Source organism: Silene latifolia, chromosome 6 (genome assembly GCF_048544455.1).
Source record: "Silene latifolia isolate original U9 population chromosome 6, ASM4854445v1, whole genome shotgun sequence".
Lineage (NCBI taxonomy): Eukaryota > Viridiplantae > Streptophyta > Magnoliopsida > Caryophyllales > Caryophyllaceae > Silene > Silene latifolia.
In genome coordinates this window covers 37971015-37995860 of record NC_133531.1, presented here as the reverse complement: position 1 = coordinate 37995860, position 24846 = coordinate 37971015, and the positions used below count along the sequence as shown (strand labels likewise).

The window sequence follows — 24846 nt, the reverse complement described above, 5'->3', positions numbered from 1 at the left end:
GCTAACTAACTAATGCCAACTATTTACAGCTAATTGCCAGCTCATTAGTGTAACTAACTCACACTTTGCTCGATCTTAGATGATTGAATTGACGTTATCTATCGAACGCCAAACATAAAACATATACAGGTTAGTGAAGAAAGCGGCAATGAAACTGAAACAACATGAAACATTAGGGAGAGTGATGTGACACGAGTCCACATGACTAACAATCACGATGAGTCCAAATTATGTAGAATCACGAAAATAAACTCCGTCACAAAAACGATATTTATATATAAATAATTAAAGTTGATTACCTTCCCATCTTTACTCTTTAAGAAACGAAACTCTTAAATCTCTAGTGCGTTAATTGATACCCCTTAAATTGGTTGATTATGCCTGCACATAAAGTAAAGTCTTAGATTAAGTTTCATCGAATTAGAAAAATTAAAGAAAATACATTAATATTGAACATGTTGAATCTAATATAATATGCATCGTGTTGTTAAACTAATGCAATAGAAAACCAAATAAACTGGAGTAAAATATTGATAACAAAAAAACAAAAACAAAAAATAAAGCCAAATAATCAAGAAAGCAAAGGAAAGCCGGATTGAGAGCAACTCTGCCACACCATACATTAAGGTTATATAGAGTTGAGATAGAATAAAATATTACTTTGTAAACTCATATCTTTACTATAACTTGCATAAGAATTATAACATCATTAGAATTATACCAACTTACGTAGTTACATTACTATATCTTTATAGTTTATTTATTATTTTATTTTTTGGGAGTAATTCGCGAAAATTGGACTCTCTATAATCGCTCGAAAAAAGCTTCCTTTATTAATATAGATAGATAGATAGATAGATAGATAGATAGATATAGATTGACGAAAAAGAATAATACGGAATAATTTTGTATAGTAAGGAAAGTGTCCTTAATAGTACCGGTTTTGAATGTATATCATGTTAATCCCAAATTTCCGTGTTTCTGTATTATCCTAAACTTGACATCATTTTTATCCTATTTTTACAAACAAAATTATCGGTGCTTTTTTACAAACAAAATTATAAAAAAAACCCGAGTGATGATAGCCGTGGAGTGGTTGGGGAGATTATCTGAAGTACGGAAGTCATTAATTTGGTCATGTTTGTAGGTTAATAATAATAATAATAATAATATTGATTCAATTTATGAGATTTTAAGTTTGTACGCAAGTTCCTATTGTCATTTTCTGCAGTTGTGCATTAATTACTGAAAATTTGATATATAAAAATTTAAAAAACTTGAGACATCTCGAAAGAATATGGGGACATCTACATATAAGGGATTTTTTTTCCTATTTATCGCGCTGAAAAATAGACTTCCTCTGTTCTAGTCATTTGTTTACCTTTTATGTCCTTCATGAGAGGTGTTTTAATCAAAGATAAACAGTTGATTGAGACGGAGGGAGTATTTACTTTAGCGTATAAAATTAATTTTGCATTTGATGCTTTATAACATGAAAACGAGAAAATCTCCAATGGGAAAGTGACCAAAGTATGTTACAACCTTAACTCGAACCATAAGAACTCAATGAAATGAAACAAATTTCAATACACTGAAGTGAAGATAAAATTTTCATGTATAAAGTGGTAATTCAAGAGGGAAAACGGTAAAAAGGAGAATAAAAAGCAGAGAAAGGGAATTGAACAGTTTGTCGACATAGGTCTTGCTCTCTCCAAGTTGTATAAACGGCCAAATGCAGAACAAAATCTTTGGGCTATACGCCTATACGGTGAACTAGAGCCCCGTCAAATGGATAGTATGTAGTGTTTGTCACAACTATGCGCGTGAAGGCTAAACGTGTGCTTGTCTTCAGCTCCGTAACACCCTTAGTCAGTTGTGCCATTCAACCCTTGAGAACTCTTTAACCACAGTTTAGCAGTTTTGTCACATTTCATGGGGATCTGATACTTACAAACAAGATACAAGGCTTGAGAAGGCGCTCATTTCATTTCTATAGCCCTATAGTTTTACTTTAATTGCTAAGAATCGGAAAATCAAACATCAGTACATAATTCAGGAAGAACTGAAGGAAGTGTACAATAGCTTTTGACCTTTCGTGCCTTCTCAATATAAACACAAAATAAATTAAGTAATACTAAGTCCTGACTCTTGTAACTTTCGTCTGTACAACTTCTGCCTTTCAATGGTGAATCACATCACATCGTTCAGTAGAAGAATACCTTATCGGAGTTCCAGCAGGGTAGTTGAGCTATGGAATTTGGATGATCTCGAGTAAGATTTTGTGCAGCGATTGGGGCTTTGAGAAAAATGGGCAATGATCACTCCCTTTAATCTTATACACTCCCTCAGGCGTGTTTTCTCTAACAAGCTTTTCCTGAACGTCGGGTGAAAGTGCACGGTCATCTAAGGTTTGAATGAAATAGCGTCTTACAGCACCATATTTTTCAGGTGATAATGAGAGTTTCTCCATTATAGGACCCAAAGGGACTGGTCTCATGGACACCATCGCCAGGGCAATATCCTGAAAGCATAAACGTCTTTATTTAGATTTATATACAAAGACTACTGAAACAAAGGAAGGGAAAAAATCCTCTGACCAGAGCATGCCGTCTTATCTAGATCCATTCACAAACAGTCAATCACAAGAACAAATATGAAGGGAAGAAAAAGGTCAATAAATGAATATTACGGATGCAAGTAATTCAGATACAATTCCACCCGCATTGCTCCGACTCAAACCCTACCCGTATCCCAAAAGAATACCCGAGTACACTCAAACTCGAATTGAGCATCTGAAATAACTGAGACCGAAAATGACCAGAACCAAAATGGCTAGAAACGAAATTGAAACAAACACGTAATGACCCGTCCAAGAACCTGACCCTTGTTACCCATTTGCTAATTCTCTTGGTTCTGATTGTGAACAAATGAAGGTTATGGATGCAAGTCATAACATCGCCTAACATCCAAAGTAGGTATATTTTGTGGGGAAAGAAATGAATTTTTCATGGGAGCACGTGCACCTTATAATAACCCGAAAACTAACACTATCAGAAGAAGAGTAAAATAAGTTGACAGTGCCAATAACACCGAGATTAGCTAAATAATTAACAATAGGTCCCAGATCACGCACCATTAACAATTAAAATTGTCCATGCAGTGTCGTCTGCCAAAACTAGGGATGTGACTAATGTGAGATCAAATCAGATACTGACTCACCTTTGCAACTCTTCACCATGTATATATGCTACCACACACTTGGCCAAAATACTAATTTTCCAGTCAAGACCCTTGGTATATAAACATACGTTAATCAGACTCGACGTCAAAGTGACAGTGTACGAATGTCTTGACACTCCATTTTTCATAATTAGGAGACAGGCAGATAACAAGTACTTTGACCAATTATGTAAACACGAACACTACTCATCTCATAAAACTATCTCAATCCTATCCTGTAAAAAATCGTGCAAACAAGCGACAAGCCAGCTGAGGGGTGCATCCAAGTAACATACAGAATCCCCTACACAGAATCCCCTATATACTAAGAGAATAAGCAACATGCATTGTTTTCCCTCCAAAATGCACTCTCCTAAATAAGGAAACAAATGAAATTATATTTTCTTTCATTAAAATATAATCTTTCATCAAATTATAATTTTTTTGTTAATCTCTAAACTATAATCTTTTAATAAAAATACAATAAAATTGGTATAAACCCATAATAAATTATAAATTGCTAACTCTTTCACTTGATGTTAATATTAATGATGATTTGGCGCAAACTTACCCATATAAAATAAAAACTATGAAGTGCTAATATTAGCTTCGTAGTAAAAAAAAAATTCATCATTGATTTTGAGAAAATTTATAAATAGGAATCATTAGCTTTGAGTTAACAAAAATATATTTTCATTAAAATACACATTTCATAACATTAATCAATATTCTTGACTAGTTTTGCATATCGATTTTTTTCTCAAATTGAAATACATTGAGGTGAAATATGAAAATTAATGAGGCGGCATTTCACATATAATTAATACACTAAAAACTAAAAGCTTTGTATATACCATGCATGCATTGTGTGGGATCAAGACTAGTTTATATTAGCCTAAGAAGAATGAGTGCAGGCCACTTAAAGAATAAAATGTCTGAATCATCAACTGCATCTTAAATTGCTAACTTTAAAAAACTCCCAAGGATTTTCACATCCCGTCTTGCACAAGCACTAATAGTCTAATATTTCCTTGCTTGTTCAAGAAAGTTAACGATAGATTAGTAAGGTGTGACATGGTCGATAATAGAGGTCATCAAGCATAACATGGCAGTAATATAGATAAAAATAGTGGACACTTGACAGTTGATGAACTATAGTAATGATTCCTTGATTTACCTTTGCAGGGCTTTGATTGAAATATAATGCCTTCATATGTTGCTTCTCCAACTTAAATGATGTAGGAGGATTGTCAGAACCTTTCCCGTGAATCAAAAACTGCGAGTCTTTCATGAAATTTTCTGCAGATCCAAGCTGTGAAAAGAGCTCTGCTCAGACAATGAAGATCATGCAAATTCAACGAATACATGAAAGTCCAATGCATTTTTTTTTCTACTCTTTTTTTGGTTGAGAGGGGGACCATGCAATAAAAGAAAATGCCTACTGGTAGATGGAGAATTGAGGACACTTTTGCAAGAGCACGAAGTAGTAAGACACATACGAGAGATCTAAGCTCATACTAAATTTGACGTTATTAAGACAAACACGTGTGCACTAATCTCTTTATACCAGGCTACCAGCTTTGTTCATTTAAATGATCTTTAAAAATACTTTTAAGAATGAAACAAAGAGGAATAAGAATAAGTTCACATACATACAAAACCCAAATACCAGATTCTAGGATCTGTAACTTATCTGTAAATTTGAGTCTCCTGACAGAAATCAGACCTCAATTCACTTTTACTGTTGTTTTCTTAGAAACAAAAAGATTCTACTTACTGTTCACTTAGCTTAGTATACCGAGCTACAAAAGGTTATGTAAAGATACCTCAAATACTTCGTTGAGTCTGACTGATTAGAAATAGACTTCGAATGTATGAGTCGTCACTCATGCAGTCATAACTCATAGTTTGTAAATAGTAGAATATTACCATTACATATATACTATACTACAGCAGAATCCATGTGTTTACAATGAAAATTATTGTCACTGTTTATATTTAAAAAGTGGAGGGGAGAAGCTCTACCACTAATTACGAGTTTTCTACCTCAGAGAAGCCAAGTAATTAGTACTGAGAATACATTAATGTACGAGTTCTCAGCCTCACAAAAGCCAAGTACTATCATACTTTGAAGTCAGAGTTGCTTCAAAGTAACAGAATCTTTGGTAGAACCGTGTGTTTGTAGACAAATTATTGTAAAATTATTATCACTGTTATTTCATAAGAAACGTAAGAGAGCGGACACTAGCATGGCCCAAATATCTGTGTTCACTGTCAAGTTAATATGCATACATACCTCTTCAATAAATACATCAAAGGGCCTCTGTTCACTAGAGACCATTGTGGCACATACAAAGATAGCTTTGAAAATCTTTTGGGGGAACTGCTCCATAGCATAAGAAACAGCCGCACCTCCACAACCGTGACCAACCAATATAACCTGTCAATGTTGAAGCAATTGAAGATCAGTTGCCAATAATCTTAATTTTCGAACACACATTAGTGATTTATTTCTAACAACTTACCTTTTCGTCATCAGGCAGGTCCTCTATATATGAAATCAGTGGCTTCGAATAATCTCCTAGTGTACTGACAGAATTAGTATCCGTTGTATCGATACCAGATCCACTGAGATCTAAAGCATCAGGGAGTAGCCCAGATTCTTCCAACAAAGCAATACTTTTGTACCAACACCAGGCGCCAAAGCCCTCCCCGTGTATTAGAACAATTCTTTTCACTTTCAGACTTTCCAAGAAATCAGCTGCCTGAAAAGGACGCCAGAATTATACAAATACACAATAATACAATAGTTACAAATCAAAAGAGACTGTAATCGTAACTCGGAGGCGGGAGCATCGAATAACTAAACCAAGATAGAAGTATAGTCAGCAATTCATCAATTTTCCCAACATCTGAGGACTAATTAGGCTGTTACAGACGAAACGTGAGTCAAATCCTAACATCGGTGTGAGTCAATATCCTATCATCTTTTTATACCTAGTACATATTAAACTTTGGTTTCTACAATAGTCTCTACAAGATAAATGATCAAGCATCGATGACCCCTTGACTGGGAATCGTCTTTTTCGTTTGAACACAAAAACTCGTACAACTACGCTACGTGCCAACAATCAGAACAATGTTTACAACTCTCTCTAAATTGACAGCTGATATAACAATGTAGTGTCACAAAGCTGAGTCTTTTTTCCGTTTATATACGAGATTCAACAGTTCATCATTGACACAGACAACCTAAACCAATTCAACATTTCAACATGCTTAAACTTGCCAAAAAAAATCAAATTAAAAACATACAGGACTATATATCAGGTAAACTCTTACTGTCACTACCAGAAGAACACGGGCAAATTGTACACTTTATAGAAATCATGATAAAGTGATATGAGTAATAAACACACTGATTATTTATTATAATAAAAAACTGAATAATTTCATCACAAATTCTCTCAATCAACCACAGTAGTAGTACTACCAAGAAAACAAAAAGTTGAGCAAAAAAAAAGCATGACCCAGCTTTTACAAGATCCAGATTCATGTAGTACAAGTTTACCTTTTTAACAACATAATCATAACAAAGCACAATCATCACACATTTCTTCTTCTCCTTAAAATCTACCAAGTAATTACTATAAACAAACAACAAAGACTAAATCAAAGCCTTATATTATTCTATACTTGACCTTTTCCCCACCAAAAAATATATCATTCTTAACTTATATATAAAACCAAAACTCAATTTCAACACATAATTGGCTCGAGTTTTGCTTCCGAATAAAGGTAAGTCCTTATTTTCCGACATTTTACAAACCTGTTTAGAATTAGAGAAGGGATCAGAAAGAGTGCGACGTTTAGAAGTTGAACCAACACGACGAGACATAGATCCTCCATTATCAAACCTCTGAGAATACTGATGTTGTTGAATCGCCATTGATAAAGCTCTTCTATGTAAAGCAGCTGTATCATCTTCTTCAAGCAATTTTCTGTTTGATCTTCCCATCATTCTCTTACTTTTTGACCTCAATTCTTTCGTATCATTCTTCTTTGACATACATATAAATCGATTACCCATTTCTCAAAATCCAATCTTTTGCAATACCCAGTTCTTATTTTTCAATTTTACGCGAAAGCTGGTTCCAAAAATTCAATCTTTTGCTGTACCCAGATGATAATCAGAGATTTTAAGCAATACCCAGATTATATTTTGTGATTTTAAGCAATGGGTAGCTGTTAATTTATGAATAATGAGTAAAAATTAGGGCGGAAAATGGGGAAAGTAGTGATGTTTGACTAGTAGTTAAGTTTGGTAGCTGGGGAGAAGAAAGCAGCTTTCTTTTTGTTTAATGATGAGACAAGATTGGACGGAAGATGGTGAACTGCAACATGATTTTAGTGCACACAATTTTTGGTTGATTTTTTTCACTATTTCAACTGCAAATTGAATTAATTTTGTTTTACACTGTTTTACTGTGCACTGAACCTGCTATTTTGGATGGATTAGGCACCAAGCAGTTTAACCATATTCTACCTTAGACTTCTTAAAATGGTTTAATCTATTTTAATTGTTAAATGGGTTAAATTTTACTTGAATTAGGGTATTAATAATAGAGGTTCATCAAGAGGTTTATAGGATGACATGTCCATCTTTTTAGAGGTTTGTCTACAAACCTTCTATTATTGGTGATGAGTGTTGAGGTTTATGGATGAGAGGGGTTACAAATTAAGACATTAGCAATAGATGAACCTCCACTATGTTTAGGGATGGCAATGGGTCGGGTTGGATTGGGTTTTGCAAGATCCAAACCCGATCCACTTACTTATTGGATCACAGATCCATATCCATACCCTATCCATATCCAAAATTTTAAAATCCATACCCGACCCATTATACTTATTTCAAACCCATACTCGCTCCAAATCCATACCCGATCCACTACATAATCCAAAACCCAATACGAAAACTTGATTTGACTACATAAAAATTTAATCTTATATAAGAAAATTTAAATTTCAAGGTTAATAAAGCCTCAATTTTCAATAATATCCACTTGGATCGGGTTCGGGTATGAATGGATCGGGTTTAAATTTGGTTCGGGTTTTCCAATAGTGGATATGGATATGAGTTTTTAAATAGTGGATAGGGAATGGGTTTATAAAGAGTGGGTCTGGATTGAATTTTTTCCTTCGGTTCGGTTCGGTTTTGGTCATAATTGTCATCCCTAACTATGTTTGTTCTCATGTCACATAAGCTAGTATACAAACTCATTTACCTATAAACCTCATCCCAACAATAAATAAACATCTTCAAGGTTCATCACATGGCCCACCATACTATTTCTTCTCTTACATTCTCTCTCCACAAACTTGGATACTATATTGTAACCCTTCTCATGTCCAACAATAAAGAGTTTGTAGACATATCTCTAAAATAATTGACACACCATCTTACAAACCTATTGACAAACCTCTATTGCTATTGCCCTTAGTATGTTTGTGGAAAGAGAATGTGAGAATAGAAAAAGTTTAGTGGGTCATAATATAAACCTTGAAGAGGTTTATTTGTTGTTGGTAGAAGGTTTGTAAGTAAATGAGTTTATATATTAACTTATGTCGCATGAGAATAAACTTTTTAAAGATTCATCTATTACTAGTGCCCTAAGGCCTTGTTTTTTTTGGTTGGAATGAGGTTGGGCAAATACAAAGTTTTTTAAAAGTTTAGTTTTTAAAAAGCCCAAAAATTATCTTTTTGTTCTTAAAAATAGAAATAATAGTTTTGAAAAACACTTCTAGAAAATTAAGCTTCAAAAACAAAAATCTGTTTTAGCAATTTAGGCCAAACATGCTATAAATAGAGTTTAGCAGAATTGAAATAAGCCGAAATTAAGGCAGAAAGAACATAGCCTAGTCATATCTTAAGTATTTGCTTTGTCTCGTCCATCTATTTGGCACGTTTTATTAATTAAAACGCATATATATCTATCTCAAACAAAAAATTGTCATTCTAGAGTGAGGGCGTGTTAACCCGAGTTTGGTATGACGGTTGTTTACTCATTATTTAACCTTGATGCAACTTCTTAAACAAATTATGAGATTGGTTGAATGAAGTAAATTTATACATAATTGTTTATCTTTTCGGAGAACACCAACGGTGGAAACTTGAATTGGAAGTGATTTCCGTAATTGAGACATTTTAAGTGTTTGGCAACTCCTAAAAATTGTAACTGAAATTGACACAATTATCCAACCCGAATGTATGTTATTGCACATAGATATGGCAAACAGATCAGGTTGTGTCGTGTTCGTGTTCGTATTCGTGTCAACTTTAAACGGGTCATCACTACCCCAACCCTAACCCGACCTAGTTACATAAATGGGTCATTTGTCTCAAGCTTATCCCAACCCATTTAATTTTTCATTTTTTCTATAACCTAACCTGTCTTGTTTAACCCATTTATCTTGTAGCATGTCATTTTTAACCCATTTAACCCGTTTAACCCAATAAAATAATAAAGAACCCAAGGCTTATAGCCTTATAGCCTTATTATCTCAAAAATGATGAATAAGAATGACTACTTTTAAGTTGTTTGATTGGATTATTGATTGAACTCAGGTATAATATGACATTTTTAAATAAATTGGTTATTCGTGTCGGGTTCGTGTCAAAAGAGTTCCAACCCTAACCCGACCCATTTAAGTTTCATGTCGTGTCCGTGTCAACCCAATTACTTAAATGAGTCACAACCTCTAAATCCTAACTCGCTAACTTCGTGTCGGGTTCGTGTCGTGTCAATTATTGCCACCTCTAATTGCACACTGATTATTTTTCATAAATAATTTGATAATAGTTGACCCGGATATGATTCAGACTCAAATAACTCGGCCAGAAATAGCCCTAGTTATTGCAAACCCGAGATTGTCCTAGTCTAATTAACCCGGCCTGAATCCGACTCAATTGACCCGTTTAGCGGTCTCCCTTTGTTCCTCCTTGATAATTTTGTCAAAAGCAATTACCATACCAAAAAAAAAGTTGAGATGAGTTTGATGAGCGAGGAAATGATGTAGGAGGAGATGATAAATTATTGTTGTGGGAGATACTCCGTAATTATTTGGTTAGAAGAATGATGAGAGCGATAATCATCTCCGGACACCGACAGCATATTTGAGTAGCAAGGCAACTACAGTACGTACCTCTCATTGTTTAATTTCAATCATTCATCTACTTATCTTATTTCCTCCCATTTTCAAGTTTAATTTCGTCACTCCGGATTAATTTAGACAACTTCATTCATTTGTCCGTTATTAATTAGTTAGCCTTGTGTGAGACCGTTTATTCATGTATCGAGTCATCATTAACTCATTTATAAAATGAGACATGTCACATTTAATGGGTCTTTGTATATAAAGAAGTACAGTTGATATAGACTTGCAAATGAATCCCAAATAACACAAGTACGAGTAGACGGTGCTCACTTTAAAACAGCGCGCTGTTGACTGTCTTTCGAAAATCCGTGAATTAGGATGATGCTATACTCCCGCTGTTTGATTTGTTTATGTTTTGTTTTGGCACAAAAATCGGGGAAATATACAAAGGATTAACAATTTAGATGCTTAATACAAATAAGTAAACAAATGATTTAGATTGTCCGGCAACAAAAGACTAGACTGGATTAAGTAAACAAGTGATCGCGACCCCTAAAAATGGAATGGGTAAATAAGCTAGATGCTTTCTCACAGAAATGAGATTGCGACACTTGAAAATGGAATAGTAAACAAATAACTAGGCACTGAGGGAGTAGTTTTCTTGCATTGTGTACTTTGGCTTCAACACTTACTTTGTTCAATTGAAAGGTCAGCAAGATTTCATGGATCGTTGGACTGGTATTCTGAAGATTCCTGTATGCCTAAAGGGCTTGACTCACTGCAGAATAGCGGCATCGCTTTGTGTTTCACCTTCTTCAAAGACACTCATTGTATGTTATATTCGCCACAATGTATTTGATCTTTCATACCCTTGTTTATGAATCGTGTCCGATGCCAAAATCTATTGGCTGCGTGATGTTTAGGTGCCTAAAGCAAATGCTATCTTCTTTAACGGGGATCGCGTTGAAGGGACTGGAAACCCGGTGATTGATAAGCTTTCTGATTTGCAAAATATAGTAGAAGTTCTTAACTCCAAGTTTGGGGATTCTGTTAATACTTGGGCTATTGAGGCCTCTACTTTTAATGGCCCTTTTGCTGTATACAAGGAATTCATTCACTCTCTTAACAAATGGGGTGAGCCGCAATCTTATAAACCTGGTGGATTTCCTGCATCAACATCTATCGTTTCACTTATGTCGAATTTTTGTTCAGAGGTAATGACCAATATATCGTTTCACTTATGTCGTGTAATTTATTTTGATCACTGTTATAGACAAGTTTGAGTTTGCATATGGAATCCAAAGCTTTGAACTCTTTAGGGTCACTTTTAATTGTGGAGCTATAAAACCTCGGCTAGACCTTGGATCTTTACCATATCTACCACAACGTCATCTTTCGCAATGTTTTCTGATTGATTTAGGTACTATTCCTAAATCGAGAGACAGTATTGTTCTGGAAGTGTGTGGTTCTTTAGCTATTATGGCATATTTGGGTAAAAAGAATGGCGAACATGTTCTCGAGCATATGTCACATTTTGGATATGCATTCTAAGAAAGCACAGTATCGGTCAGAGGAATAGGCCCTTTGTAAAATATTTCGGATTACTGTCTGTCGTTTTAATGCTTCTTTGATTATATAATTTCTATGCAGAGAGAGAAAAATATGTAAAGTGATGAAGTATCAATATTTTAATTTCAAACCTAATCAGATTCGGATGATGATTCATGTTAGCCGACTCCAAACTATTTTGGGATAAAGGCTTTGTTGTTGTTGTTGTTGTTGTTGTTGTTGTTGTTGTTGTTGTTGTTTTAGACCCTGATAGGTTATAGACTTATAGTGTTGTACCCCTCATTTAGACAATTACTGTCTGTCTGTGTTTTATTACCCCTTGATCCAGTGATTAGGGTGTGTGGTTGACTGATATTATAATGCTTCAAGTTGTTTAGACTTCAGAACAGTTATGGCCTTATGAAAAGATTCGATAGGAGACGACATGGGAAGCTCGCTAGGGAATTTGGAATTGGGAAAACATCTCGAAATAGGACCTGAACTAACATCTACTTGACATTTTCTCACTCACGTAAGACTAATTGTGTTTTATTAGTAGAAAGCTGGGTGAGATTTGTATAGATAAAATGATTTCTTTTTTCATCTGAAATATTGTATTAGTGTTTTTTTCTTTTTTTATTGTATTAGTGTTGAAAGTGCAGGTAAGCATGATTATCTTACAACATGCTTACATGTGTGTTTGAACTGTGAGCAGGCAGATTTGAGCGTCAATCTGGAAGAGCATCAGTCTTCTGCGTCCTCTTCTTTACCTCAAACAGTTATACTCGGATTTAGCAAAGGCGGTGTGGTTCTTAATCAGTTGGTTACTGAGCTAGGCTTCTTCAAACCCAATGCCCTGGAGGACCCAACACAGCCAAAATCTTCTGAATTCCCGGGGAACCAGATTATTCCAAGTTCAGTTGAAAGCTTCTTGGATAGTATTACTGAAATACATTATGTGGATGTTGGTTTAAACGCTCCTGGCGCTTATCTCACCGATGAAATCACCATTAAGAGAATTGTCGAACGTCCTACAGAGAAGGACAAAAGAATGCGGTTTGTGCTGCATGGGACACCAAGGCAGTGGAACGACAAGAGGAGAGGTTGGATTTGTGAGGAGAAAAACCAGTTCCGGGAATTGCTTGAGTCGGGCGGGAAAAAGAGTCAAGGGAAGATAGAGGTCTACGAGAGGACCTATTTCTCTGATGGGTGTCCTGATTTGCAGATGCATTTTCAGATAATTGAAGAATTAGTGGTTACTTGATGTCAGGACTGTTGTTGATAGTTGAACTATTATAGCTGAATATTTGGTGTTGTATCAATTTGAAAGATTAGTCCATATAATCTCGGCCGTCAAACTAATTTGAGAGGCTCGGTTTGATAAGTCAGTTGGATGTCCAAATTATTGAGTTTTCCTAGCATATGGTACTTGGAACCTGGACATTCAGCTAAAACGTTATGTCTTTTTATCGGATCCAGTTACTATCCCCTAAAACGTTGGGTCCCGAATCTAAGTATCTTTTGAACTTGCTATTAGACAACCATGCCCATGATAACAGAGTATTAAAATTTCCAGCATCTCTTGTTTTGCTTTTCTAATCAATTCTTCCACCTCTAAATTCAATTACAAACAAACTCAAATTTCAATTTGAAAAAAAAAATGTATCCAAGAAAAGAATTCCCATCGCAGCAAGTGTAGTTGACATTAGTTTTTAGGCATTAAACATGAAAGCAAAATGTGTAAAAAGGAGGAAAAAATGTTCGACTGTTTGATAAACATGACAAAGTGCAAACGAGGTGTGGTAAGGAGATGTCATAGATGGTGGACTATGATGGTCCAAATGCTACTCAATAAGCCAGATTTAATTGGAGTCGTTTCAAGACTCTCTTGGAAGCTTGTTTCTACCCGGAAGAGGTTAATCAACAAAAGATAATTAAAGAAATTCATCTCTTGCAAGCCGGATCTGGAGTAGTGCGTGTCGTGTCTTGTGTTAGTCCTGTACTCCGTATAATATAAAATATGGCCCGGTTCTGCCCCAACTCGTAGGGCCACTATGTCATGCTCAGTTTTGGAGGCGGCCACGGCCGATGGCACCTCATACCTAGGCACACTGCCTAGAGGGTGATCTCGCTGCAAAACAACCCAAAGCTACGTTATTTATGTGCTTATTTTTTGCAGGTGTTTGGGCAAATACTCCCTTCAGATACCTTCCCTCTTTTAATAAAATATTCCTCAAGTGTATGGAGGGAATAGGTTATTGAGCCAACCAAATAAGCTACTTAAAATGAAATGTTATCTAGGGTAGCATCTGAGAAATAATGTATCTTGTGTCATCCTCTTATTTCATCTTCCTTTTTTATCCCTTTAATCTATAAATAATAGAGAATTATCATATCCTTTTATGTGATTTCACAAAAAATGAGCTACTTTTTTAGCCAATTTACAAACACTTTCTTTATCCCTTTATATAATCAGTTAACTATTTTCAACTACCTTATCCATTACCTTCAAAATATTTCAATTAATTATTTTAATTTTCAACTACATTTTCATATTTAAACAACCTATTTAATTAGTTTACAACATGAACAAATATCTACCTAGTATAAAAGTTAGGTTCTTTCAAGGCTTCTCATTGGCTGCAATTTTTTAGAAATTTGGCCAATATAGGACCCACCATTTAATTACCCTCTCTCCTCTCATCTCCTCCACCCAATTCAAATCTGAATTTATTTTATTTTGCACGTTTTTTAAAGAGAATTTTTTGAAATAAATTGTTAAATTTAGTTTTCGGATTTTTTTTGAAGATTTTAAAACAATTTTTTCAAAAAACATACGTAATTTTTAGATGTTAAATATTTGTAATCACTTTCTTGAGATCATTTAAAAGAATTAGATTATATTAATTCAAATTAGATTAGCTTAGATTATACGGAGTATTAATAGATTGATTTTATTATAAAAAAACGTGCAAAATAAACTCAAAACACATACTTACTTATATTGAGTAATTTTATTTTAAAAAAAAAAAAACAATACTCATTAGATCTATGATATTCACTAATAATTTTATAATTTATAAAAAAATAAAAAATCAACTTTTAGAAAAATAACTGTAACACCCCGACCCAAACCGGGTCGGGAGCGGTTACTTATGATAGCTCACCAGGCTGTGTACATGGCCCACAGATCAACACGGGTCCTTTATAGCGCATTTTGACCTCACTCATGCGCATCCCTAAACCTTCCCGAGGTCACCCATCCTAAGACTACTCTCCCAAGCACGCTTAACTTTGGAGTTCTTTCGCATGGATGACCATAAAAGAAAGTGCACTTTGTTGATATGAGTAGTACTTTCAATCCCTTTAAGCACTAGTCATTTAAGCCTATCACTGGACCTCTTCAATTACCGTGGGGTGTTACAATAACCATCAGATCTATGAGAAATTGAATAGAAAAAAATCACAGAAACATGAACAAAAAATGAAACCAACATAGCTGATAGTGAGAGAGATTGACAATTAGGTAAACATTATCGAGTAAGGAGATGATATATTGTTTAAAGAAGGAGGATTATAGAGAGAAATTATAGGGACTATGAATCCATGAGATTTACGAGAGATAAAGTTGAGACAGAAGCGAGAGAATGAGTTTGAGGGAGTGATATAATGACGGTGACTGGTGACGGTGTGTTTGATGAGAGAGAGCGAGGGAGAAAGGGGCGTGTGAAGTATGTTACGTTAGCATTACTGATTTACTACTATTAGGTGAAGGTGGGGGCTTTGGCGATATTTTATTTTAATGGGGTTAGTTTGAGGTTGTTTAAGCCTATTTTAATCATATTTAGATTTTGAGCCAACAGTTTGTTATTCAGCCTATTTAGATTGACACGAACTACAGAGTAAGACGGATCACCCTGTGAGACGGTTTATTTCTACAAATAAACTATTTATCTAATACTAATAAGTAAGTTGTTTTTATATACAACGAAATCGTCTCACCGTGTAAAACCGTCTCATGTAATAACGACTGTATTAATGTTATTGTGTTTACTATACTAAATATTGTCGGTTGATATTCTTACTTATAATTTTGTATATTTGAATTTCAATATTTTTACATTTTCTTCATTCATAATTTAATAATAACAATTATTTAATAAGTAATTCCGTGCAATTTTTGCACGAGATTAAAACTAATAAAGAGTAAAAACCAAATTCCTAGATTCTCCAACTCCAAGCACCGCCCTCTAAGAAATAAAAAAGCTAAAGTAGTGGTATATACAATTAACAATAGGTCTTGGTATAGACGGGTGAGGCGAACAAACGGGTAAAAACCTCTAATAAAATGGGTAGGGGGGACAAGGTGGGGCACCTCCATGTGCTTCCCACTTTATGGCAAATGGATATTTTGTGAAAGAAAATGGTATCCGTCTATACGTATAGACGGATAGTGTCGTCTATAACGAGAATTTGTGTACAATTAAAGTATCCTTTCTCCCTGCTATAATTGGCTGCTTTGTTCCCCTTTTAATCCCTAAAATGAAAGAGTAAGTCCATCACAAACTTGTCACGAGTTAAACATCGCCACATGAATAGTAAAGACAAAAATAAAAATGTTTAAAAAATTACAAATGATTTGTCTTATCTGCTCATATGAGTTTTACTTAACTCATTACAAATTTATTACGAATATCAACCGTCACAAATGAGAATTTGTGCTAATGAAAAATTAATTAATGTATTCAAAACTAATGGGCATTAAGTGGAAAGTACAACTAGGTGTGTATAATTCAGATTATTTCAGACATTCAGTACAAAAAGAAAGAAAACAGATTCCCCTTGCCCCACTTAAATCAACGACCCAGATACCCTCCTCGATTCTCACTTCCATCTTATTGGTCAATTATTATGAATTCTTAATTTCTTACTTTCTTTATCTTTGTTTTATACTTCCTCCATTCAACTCCACAATATCTTTTTTTATTTTACACACTATTCACAAGTGAGCATTTGCTATCAATTTTCTCTCAATATGAAAATATATTCATGTGGGATCTTATTTAATTCGTGTTTACGAATATATTAAAAATATCTAACTTTTATAATTTTTGCAAATACGTAGCTAACGATATTTACCACGTAAAACACGCGTTGGCAAACGTAACAAAAAAAAAAGAAAAGGGTCTTGTAGAGTTGAATGGAGGGAGTATGTTTCGATCATTTATGTACTTTTTTTTTACATTTTAAGTTTTTAATAAAAAGAAACAAATGAATATGATGGATAAGAAAATTAATTATCCTCTAATTTTTTAGGTACAATCATTATAAATTGTACTCCACCCACAAAACCATTACGGCTCTTATTTTCCTAAACGTTACCTCTCTCAACTTGACCAACTAAGCTAATTAACATCTCCACTTAAAATAATAGATACCGTGTAAGTGGTAACATATACAATTTCTGACTATATAGACATCATCCTGAGTTACCCACACCCTTGTCATTCTCCTCTCCCTCAGTCCCTATCCTCCACCCCCTTCCTTTCTACTCCACCCACAAAATGATACAATCTTCAGCGCCACGACGGCGCCACTCAATGAAAAGAACAACAAGCATGACTGAGTTCTCCTTCGACGACCTCTCCTTCCTCAACCACACTCCACAACCACAGTCATCCGATCAAGATCAGGCCGTGTCGACACAGCCTGATCTTGATCGTAGGACTCTACTTGGATTGGTGTCACCCAGGGTGATGCTTAATAGGCGTAGCTCTGCTGACTTTGCCCGTTCCTCATCAATGTCATCTTGCTCTTTTCTTCGTACTTGCTCTCTTTGTGGCCGTCGTCTCGGTCCTAGCCGCGATATTTTCATGTACAAGTACGTATCTCACTATCTCTATTCTCTCTTTCAGTCAATTCTTTACGTTTATTTTTTACCGTAAATATTAAATTATTACGTACTCTATTTTATTATTGTGTAGTACTCCGTAATAGTCAACAGTGAATAACATGATAAATTGATGGGTTGATGGCTATACCAGTTGGTTGAATTTTTCAATCAGTTTTTGGAAATTTGATGTGTTGATCGATTAAACAGATTTTAATTTAGTTGGTGAAGTTGAGACTTAAAACTCGTCACATGGATTTAAATCCCGTCATTATCAAAAGCGTTACGTTACAGAAAAAAAAAAAAAAAAAAAAACAATCATTAATGCACACTTTATTTGATGAAGAACGAAATATAAGAGTAGACCACATACACTTCATTTAATTATATTCTACTAAATTAAGAGAGATGAATAATTGAATACCTAGTTTAAAGGCCTTCATAGTTACTCCTCTCATGCATGTGATTACCTATAATAATTGGAAGTATATCATGAATTAATTAGTCTGAATACTCTTATGCCATTGCCACAGCTGTCGTTAGGAGATACTCCTGGTCAACCTCCAAAAAAAAATACTCTTATGCCATTTTAGTACTCCAGTATTTATTGTTTTTGGCAAATTGTAACTTTTTCCGCATTTCTTAGTTGGCTAAATCTACAATAATATTGCACTTTTGTTTCCCTTGTCTTTGTTGGGTGGATGGTGGTACCCGAACTTAATATCACCATGCATATGTGACACCATACTCTCGTACATCGGTGCGACCTAATTAAATTATACATGTAAATATGATAATACTAAACTCGATACTGTCATGGAATAAGAAAACATTTCCGGATTCTTTAAACGATACCCTCATAAAACTCATATTTACACCCACTTGGTTCATTTATATGATATTAATATCAGATTTTTGTTAAGACCAAGTGAAAAATCATTATATATTAGTAAAGGACTATGAAGGGATCAAGTGTAATGTTGGATTCCATGTGGCTAGGAATGAATTAACAGAAAATGAGGTAATAGGAAAAAAAAGACATGAATAAACAACTTTTTGGAAACATAATTGAAGATGCTAGCAACAAAGCTAGTTGTGGGTCATTTGATGCAATTATTACTATGTTTTTTAGTGGAAAATGTCATCATTTGTAGGAATTTAGTCCTTTTCTGCCTCCAATAATTTAGTGTACAAGTGTACAACTGGTTGATTAGGAAAGAAGCTTGATGGTTTGGCACTTTAGTTAATTATAAAAATGAGTAATGCTTTTCAATTTGTCAATTAGAACCCTCTTCATTTTCTTTTAGAAATAGAGGGTCCATTTCCTTTTAATAATGTCGATTTTATGTCGCGGCAATTAACTATTTAACTTTTATCATGAAAGATAAAGAGAGAAGAATATGATATAAGAAAAACAATATAAAATTGTTTTGTGAGAGAGAAATAGACTGCCCACTTCTTTTGGGAAATAAAAAGGATATGAACTCTTGACTTGTTCCGTCTTTTTCTCCCACAAATACATTAAAGATTACTTATATTTAGTTATTTACTTTGTTTACATATAACACGATGGTAAAATAGTTGTAACAAATAATATAACTCTATATGAAAAATCATTTATAGTTACATGGATTGACTATAATTAAAATATTATATACCATTGAATCTTACCCATTAAATCTTAAGAACAAACATTTTATGACAAATAATGTTTTATGAATAGTGAGAGTATATGAAAGGTTTTACAATAGTATTGTCGTGTGACCATGTCATAAGAGAATTAGTGTTTCATATGAAAACCACATATTACAAATATATATTAAAATAATTGTATTTGTTATAAAAAAAATGTTTTACAAGACTATGTTTTCACAAAATATGCTGAATATGATAAGAAGATCAACTTTTTTAACCGGTATAAACATAGTTATATCACAATGATTTGTTAATAACACTGAAAATCACATACTCTCTTCGTCGTTTCAATCATTTGTTTACCTTTATTTTTAGAACAAAAACCAAGATTAAATGAGGAGGTTGTTTATAATTGTTATTATTGGATGATACGAGTAAATGACAATAATTAATGTGAAATATAAGATATGAAAAAAAATGAAATAGAAAAATAACACCAATTCTCATTTGTGACGGGTACTATTCTGTCACAAGTACTATTCACATTTGCGACGGGCCAAATGTTCTCATTTTATGAGAAAATGTGACCATTTTTTTATAGATCACATTTTATGAACAGTACTTGAATGGTTACATTTTATCAAAAAGTGGTCACATTTGTCCGTCGGAAATTGTGACCGTCACAAGGGAGAATTGCTGGAAAAATAATTAATTGGAATGAATGAAATATAAAAATAAGATAAATTAGGGAGGGAAGAGATAATGAGCAAGTCGCACGAGTACTCGAGTAGTAAATAACTAGTAATGGTTGTTTGGTACCTTTGAGTGTCGTTATTACAAAATGCATGTGTGGTTAGTTGTGTTTGTGTGTATGCAGTATTTCACAAGGTTACATATTTCCCGGTACACAATTTATTCATGTTAATCCAACTAGATCAAGTGTTTACATCCTCCTTTTGACTTTGTCGTTTTAAATTGTATGTCATTCTCATTTAAATATTTCGACCCTTTACTTTATCACGTTATCATATATAATACGGTTTATAATTACAGTCCGATACACGCAGTGATACAGATAAATCAAAGGCGCCAATGCGCCATATTGCTTAAAATTATTGTTGAAACATGGATCCTTTAATCGATTATTTACCTTTCTATATTAAGAATGTCTTTTATGGACAATTTAATCTACTTGTCATCTAATAATTGACGTTTCTTCTTTTCTTTATTTTTGTGTCAAGACCAACGCAAAACAAATGACCGAAACGAAAGAAGTAATAACTTGTCTTAATAATCATTTAAAGTTTGTGTTGTGTGTTGTGTAGAGGTGATACTGCATTTTGCAGTTCAGAGTGCCGTCAACAGCAAATGGCACAAGATGAATGGAAAGAGAAATGCGCTGCTAACAAAGAATCCAATTCTACTTCATCCACAGCTGATTGTACTACTAAAGGCGAGTCCGTCGCTGCGTTATAGCTTCTATTTGGCATGATACGATGCGTTTTAGAGTGCTACTTTTTGTATCATTAATTAATGCTTGTAACTTGTACTCTTGTAATATTAAAATTAAAATATATATTAAATTAATAATAAAGAAAAAAAGAGTACTGTTTTGACTTTGAAGTTTGAACTACCAGTCACGTGTGTGTTGGTGGTTTAGGTCATTGCTATGGTTAACTTTATCAGAAATCAAGGTGGATTTTGGTTTCAGTCAAATTTTGGTTGCACTCATTTCTTGTCAAAAATTTTTAGCGGCTTTCTAATTTGGGAGTTGTTAGGTTAGACCATCCCCAAGCAAGGTCAATTGCTTGGTCATGACCTTGCTTGGTCATGGTTAATGGGGTAACTAAGGTACTTAATTGGTGACCAAGGTTGTTAATTTGTGACCAAAGGTCAATTTGTGACCAAACTTGGTCACTTTGGTCACAAATTGACCACTTATGTGACCTCCTATGTGTCCCAATTTGATTGGTGGAATTAAGAGTAAAATCGGGTCGTGACCTAGTTAGCGTGATCAATGCTTGGGGATGGTCTTAGAGTAATCGTTGAGGCTTGTGTAACATCCTCTTATTTTCTCTTTTGTTTTAATTGAGTATACCTAGTACTTCTTCCATTTAACTTTACATTATTACTGTATTTTTTCACTTTTGTCAACGCGTGTTTTATGCGCTAAATATCGTTACCTACATATTTGCAAAAATTTTTTAAAAAAAGAGATATTTTTAATGTACTTGTAAAGACGGGTCGAACAAGATATCACATGAATATATTTTCACTTATAAATTGAGAGAAAATTGAAATTGGATGCTCACTTGTGAATAGTGTACAAAATAGAAAGTGATATTTTGAAATTGAATGTTGTGATGCTCAGACTCGGACCCAAGGATCCGACTCGGACACGGATCTGAGTGTCCGATCCTTGAAATCTTAAAATCAAGGACTCGATTATGAGGATCCTTGAGTTATTTGGACACGACATTTTTCTGAAATAATAAAAATATCTATACATATTTTAATATTTATTTATGAACTTTAAAAATATCTATACATATTTACTTATCAATCTAGTTTTCTTACCCTATAAACAAATAATAAAAATAATAAAACCCTTAAATAACATTGCTTCAATTTTCTATGCAAAATCATTTACTGCTTGAGTAAAGTCTAAACGGCTAAACCTTTGACACTTAGACTACTTCAATTTCATTGACTCACATCAACTGTCTTCTTCATCCTTTAACCTCTGCTTTGTCCTCCATTTTCAAGTCATCAAAAAAAATTATTATTTCTTTTATTATTCCACTACTATAGATACAGGCTATAACAACGGTTAAAAACCGTTGTTATATAAAAAATGGACGTTGTTAAAGCGTCCGTTGTAAAAGGTTTTAACAACTATTAACAACGGTTTTAGGTATAAAAACCCGTTGTGGAAAGTGTGACTCAATTTTGGTGGAAAAGTTATAACAACGGTTGTAATATACAAAACCGTTGTTATAACTAAAGACAACGGGTTGTTTAGGAATAACCGTTGTTTGTTTTTGAAAAATAAAAAAAAAAATTAAATTTAATATTACTAGATGCATGCATAATTACGGCCCGTTATAATTCCGATGCATGCATTATTACTGCCATCCCTGTGCATATGAATGAACAATATGGAATGAGAAGGGTTATAATAAGATTTGAAGCAGCAGAGAGAGATATGATGATGATTATGGCACAACTTCCTAAACATATATTAATTAAAAAACAACTCAAACCAAGCCACACATTACTTAGTATAAATACATGCATTATATCAACCATCATTCCATTATCTCACTATCTCCAAACCCTAACTGCTAAATTAAAACAAACTCCAAACCTTAATTAATCTTTCAAACAAACTCCAAACTTCATCAACAAAATGAATGATATCATCCTTAAGACTCTTACTGTGATCGAGAACAACAACAGTTTCATCCGCCGGTTGCTCCACATTGAGGACAGTTTCAGGAGCTACCTTGTGGATGCTCGATCCGCACTCAAGGACGCCAAAAAAGATGGCTTGACAGAGCAGCAGTTGTTGCAGCTATATGACGATATAGCAACTGCTGAATGAAACCTCCAAATAGCTAAGGAGGAGAGAACGGATATCATAAAAGGGAATAAGACTCCTTATGAAAATATAAGAATTGCATTTTTATTAATGTAATTCTTTTTTTAATTTATGTATTTATATATATATATATATATATATATATATATATTAATTAAGTTTATCATGCATTCCTCTCTCTCATCTTGCTTCTTCTTTGTTTTATTTTATTTAATTTATTTTACTAGCTAATTAAGCGAATAATACTTAGAGAAATAACATAATGATCGATAAAAACACATACATGCCAATTAAATAATTAGAAAAAGAAAATAATGACGATGAAAAACGATAAAACCAACAGTGACGGCGAGATGATAAAGCGACGATGAGAAAGAAGAAAGAGACGATGAGAAAGTGTGTGTTTAATTGTGTTTGTGTTTGTCTGTGTTTGTGTTTGTGTTTGTGTTAAGGTTTGTGTTTTGTGGCTGTAGCTGATCTGTGTTTGTGTGGTTTATAGTATGGAAAGTATTGACAACGGTTGTTAAACAAAAACCGTTGTTAAAACATTTTAACAACGGTTGTAAAACAAAAACCGTTGTTAAAAAGGTTTTAACAACGGGTTTAAAAAATAACCGTTGTGATTACTTTTCACTAACTTTGCGCCAATTTTCCGCCAAATTATTAACAACGGTTGTGCATGTTTGACCCGTTGTTAAAACTTATAACAACGGTTATATAACCATAACCGTTGTAATTAATTTTAGTAAAATTCGCGCCATACGTTCTACAACGTCTATGGTGATTTTCGTGAATAAGCGTTGTTAAAGGGGCGTTGTAGTTGCCTGGATTTGTAGTAGTGTTCACTGGCTCCCTCTCAGCCAAAAAAGAAGGGTCCGATTTCACACTGAAGGGTCGGACATGAAATCCATGTCCGGGTCCGTCGGATCCTCAGGGGCAACTGAAGAGTCCGAGCATCACAAGTTGAATGGAGAAAGTAACATTCTTAAACAAGAATTGTTGTAGACTATAATTCATAGTGCTTTAAGGCTCTATTTGACATGCCTTTTCAGGTACCTGTTTTTATTAAAGTAGTTTTTTTTATCACAAAAAATCCATGTTAGCAGCTTATTCTTTTGACAGTGTTTGACAAGAAGCTTATTTGGATAAGCTACCTGAAATGAAATGTTACCTAAGGTAGCATTTTAGATTTTAATTTAGGCACCTAATTTAAGGTTATGTTACTTTTTTACCCCTTCAATACATAATACAGGAGTAGTAAATAATTATTATATCCTGATTTTGGGCTTTCTGTAGTTTATTTGTCTTGCTAGATCATTAAAATGAAGGAAGTATATCTACTTAGGAGGAAGAATTTTTTTCTTCTTACTATCCATCATTTAGTTCTACACATTTGTGGCGTAAGTGCATCTTATTCTCGTCATTCAACAGTTCAAATGTAAATGTCATGATTGTCTATGAGAGTGGCTAGTCTTGTTGATGTTGTAGCCAATGATTCTTGTGCCTTACCGTACTCCATCAACATGTTGCCGAATCCCAATGAATTTCTCTCACCATTTGTAATTTATAACTAGAATACTGTATTATTATGTTTGGTGTACGAGTAATATTTAAGTGTAGTTTAGTGAGTCATGCTGCTAAAACGTAAATACACTATATAAATGATGTGTGTTTATTTTGGCTTTCACTTATCGGTTGCTTATAAATAATGAACCTTCTTTAAATCTTGAATTATCGTGATGATCAAAGGGTAGTATACCTAAACTTCTCTAAATCTTGAATTATCGTGATGATC

At 33.9% G+C, this 24846-nt stretch overlaps 3 protein-coding genes across 6 annotated transcripts; 2 read left to right on the top strand and 1 right to left on the bottom strand.

The window, feature by feature from the left end:
- Positions 1–1460: 1460 nt before the first annotated feature.
- Positions 1461–7700, bottom strand: LOC141586745 (putative methylesterase 12, chloroplastic). 3 transcript variants are annotated; one of them, XM_074408062.1, is made up of 6 exons: positions 7049–7700; positions 5745–5984; positions 5516–5659; positions 4397–4531; positions 2220–2521; positions 1461–1946 (listed from the first exon to the last, which is right to left on the bottom strand). In XM_074408062.1, the coding sequence occupies exons 1-5, from the start codon at positions 7307–7309 to the stop codon at positions 2249–2251; spliced, it is 1053 nt and encodes a 350-aa protein (XP_074264163.1). In that variant the 5' UTR covers positions 7310–7700; the 3' UTR covers positions 1461–1946; positions 2220–2248. The 3 variants fall into 3 exon arrangements, with proteins under 3 accessions (XP_074264163.1, XP_074264162.1, XP_074264161.1); XM_074408061.1 differs by having other exon boundaries at positions 1461–1940; XM_074408060.1 differs by having other exon boundaries at positions 1900–2521; positions 7049–7698.
- Positions 7701–10144: 2444 nt separating this feature from the next.
- On the top strand, positions 10145–13311 carry LOC141586744 (uncharacterized). 2 transcript variants are annotated; one of them, XM_074408058.1, is made up of 4 exons: positions 10145–10417; positions 11091–11207; positions 11301–11591; positions 12641–13311. In XM_074408058.1, exons 2-4 carry the CDS (start codon positions 11100–11102, stop codon positions 13187–13189), a joined length of 948 nt encoding a protein of 315 aa, XP_074264159.1. In that variant the 5' UTR covers positions 10145–10417; positions 11091–11099; the 3' UTR covers positions 13190–13311. The 2 variants fall into 2 exon arrangements, with proteins under 2 accessions (XP_074264159.1, XP_074264158.1); XM_074408057.1 differs by having other exon boundaries at positions 10152–10417; positions 11086–11207.
- Positions 13312–17327: 4016 nt separating this feature from the next.
- On the top strand, positions 17328–21073 carry LOC141586743 (FCS-Like Zinc finger 5-like). The gene is made up of 2 exons (XM_074408056.1): positions 17328–17806; positions 20776–21073. Exons 1-2 carry the CDS (start codon positions 17490–17492, stop codon positions 20924–20926), a joined length of 468 nt encoding a protein of 155 aa, XP_074264157.1. The 5' UTR covers positions 17328–17489; the 3' UTR covers positions 20927–21073.
- Positions 21074–24846: the final 3773 nt, after the last annotated feature.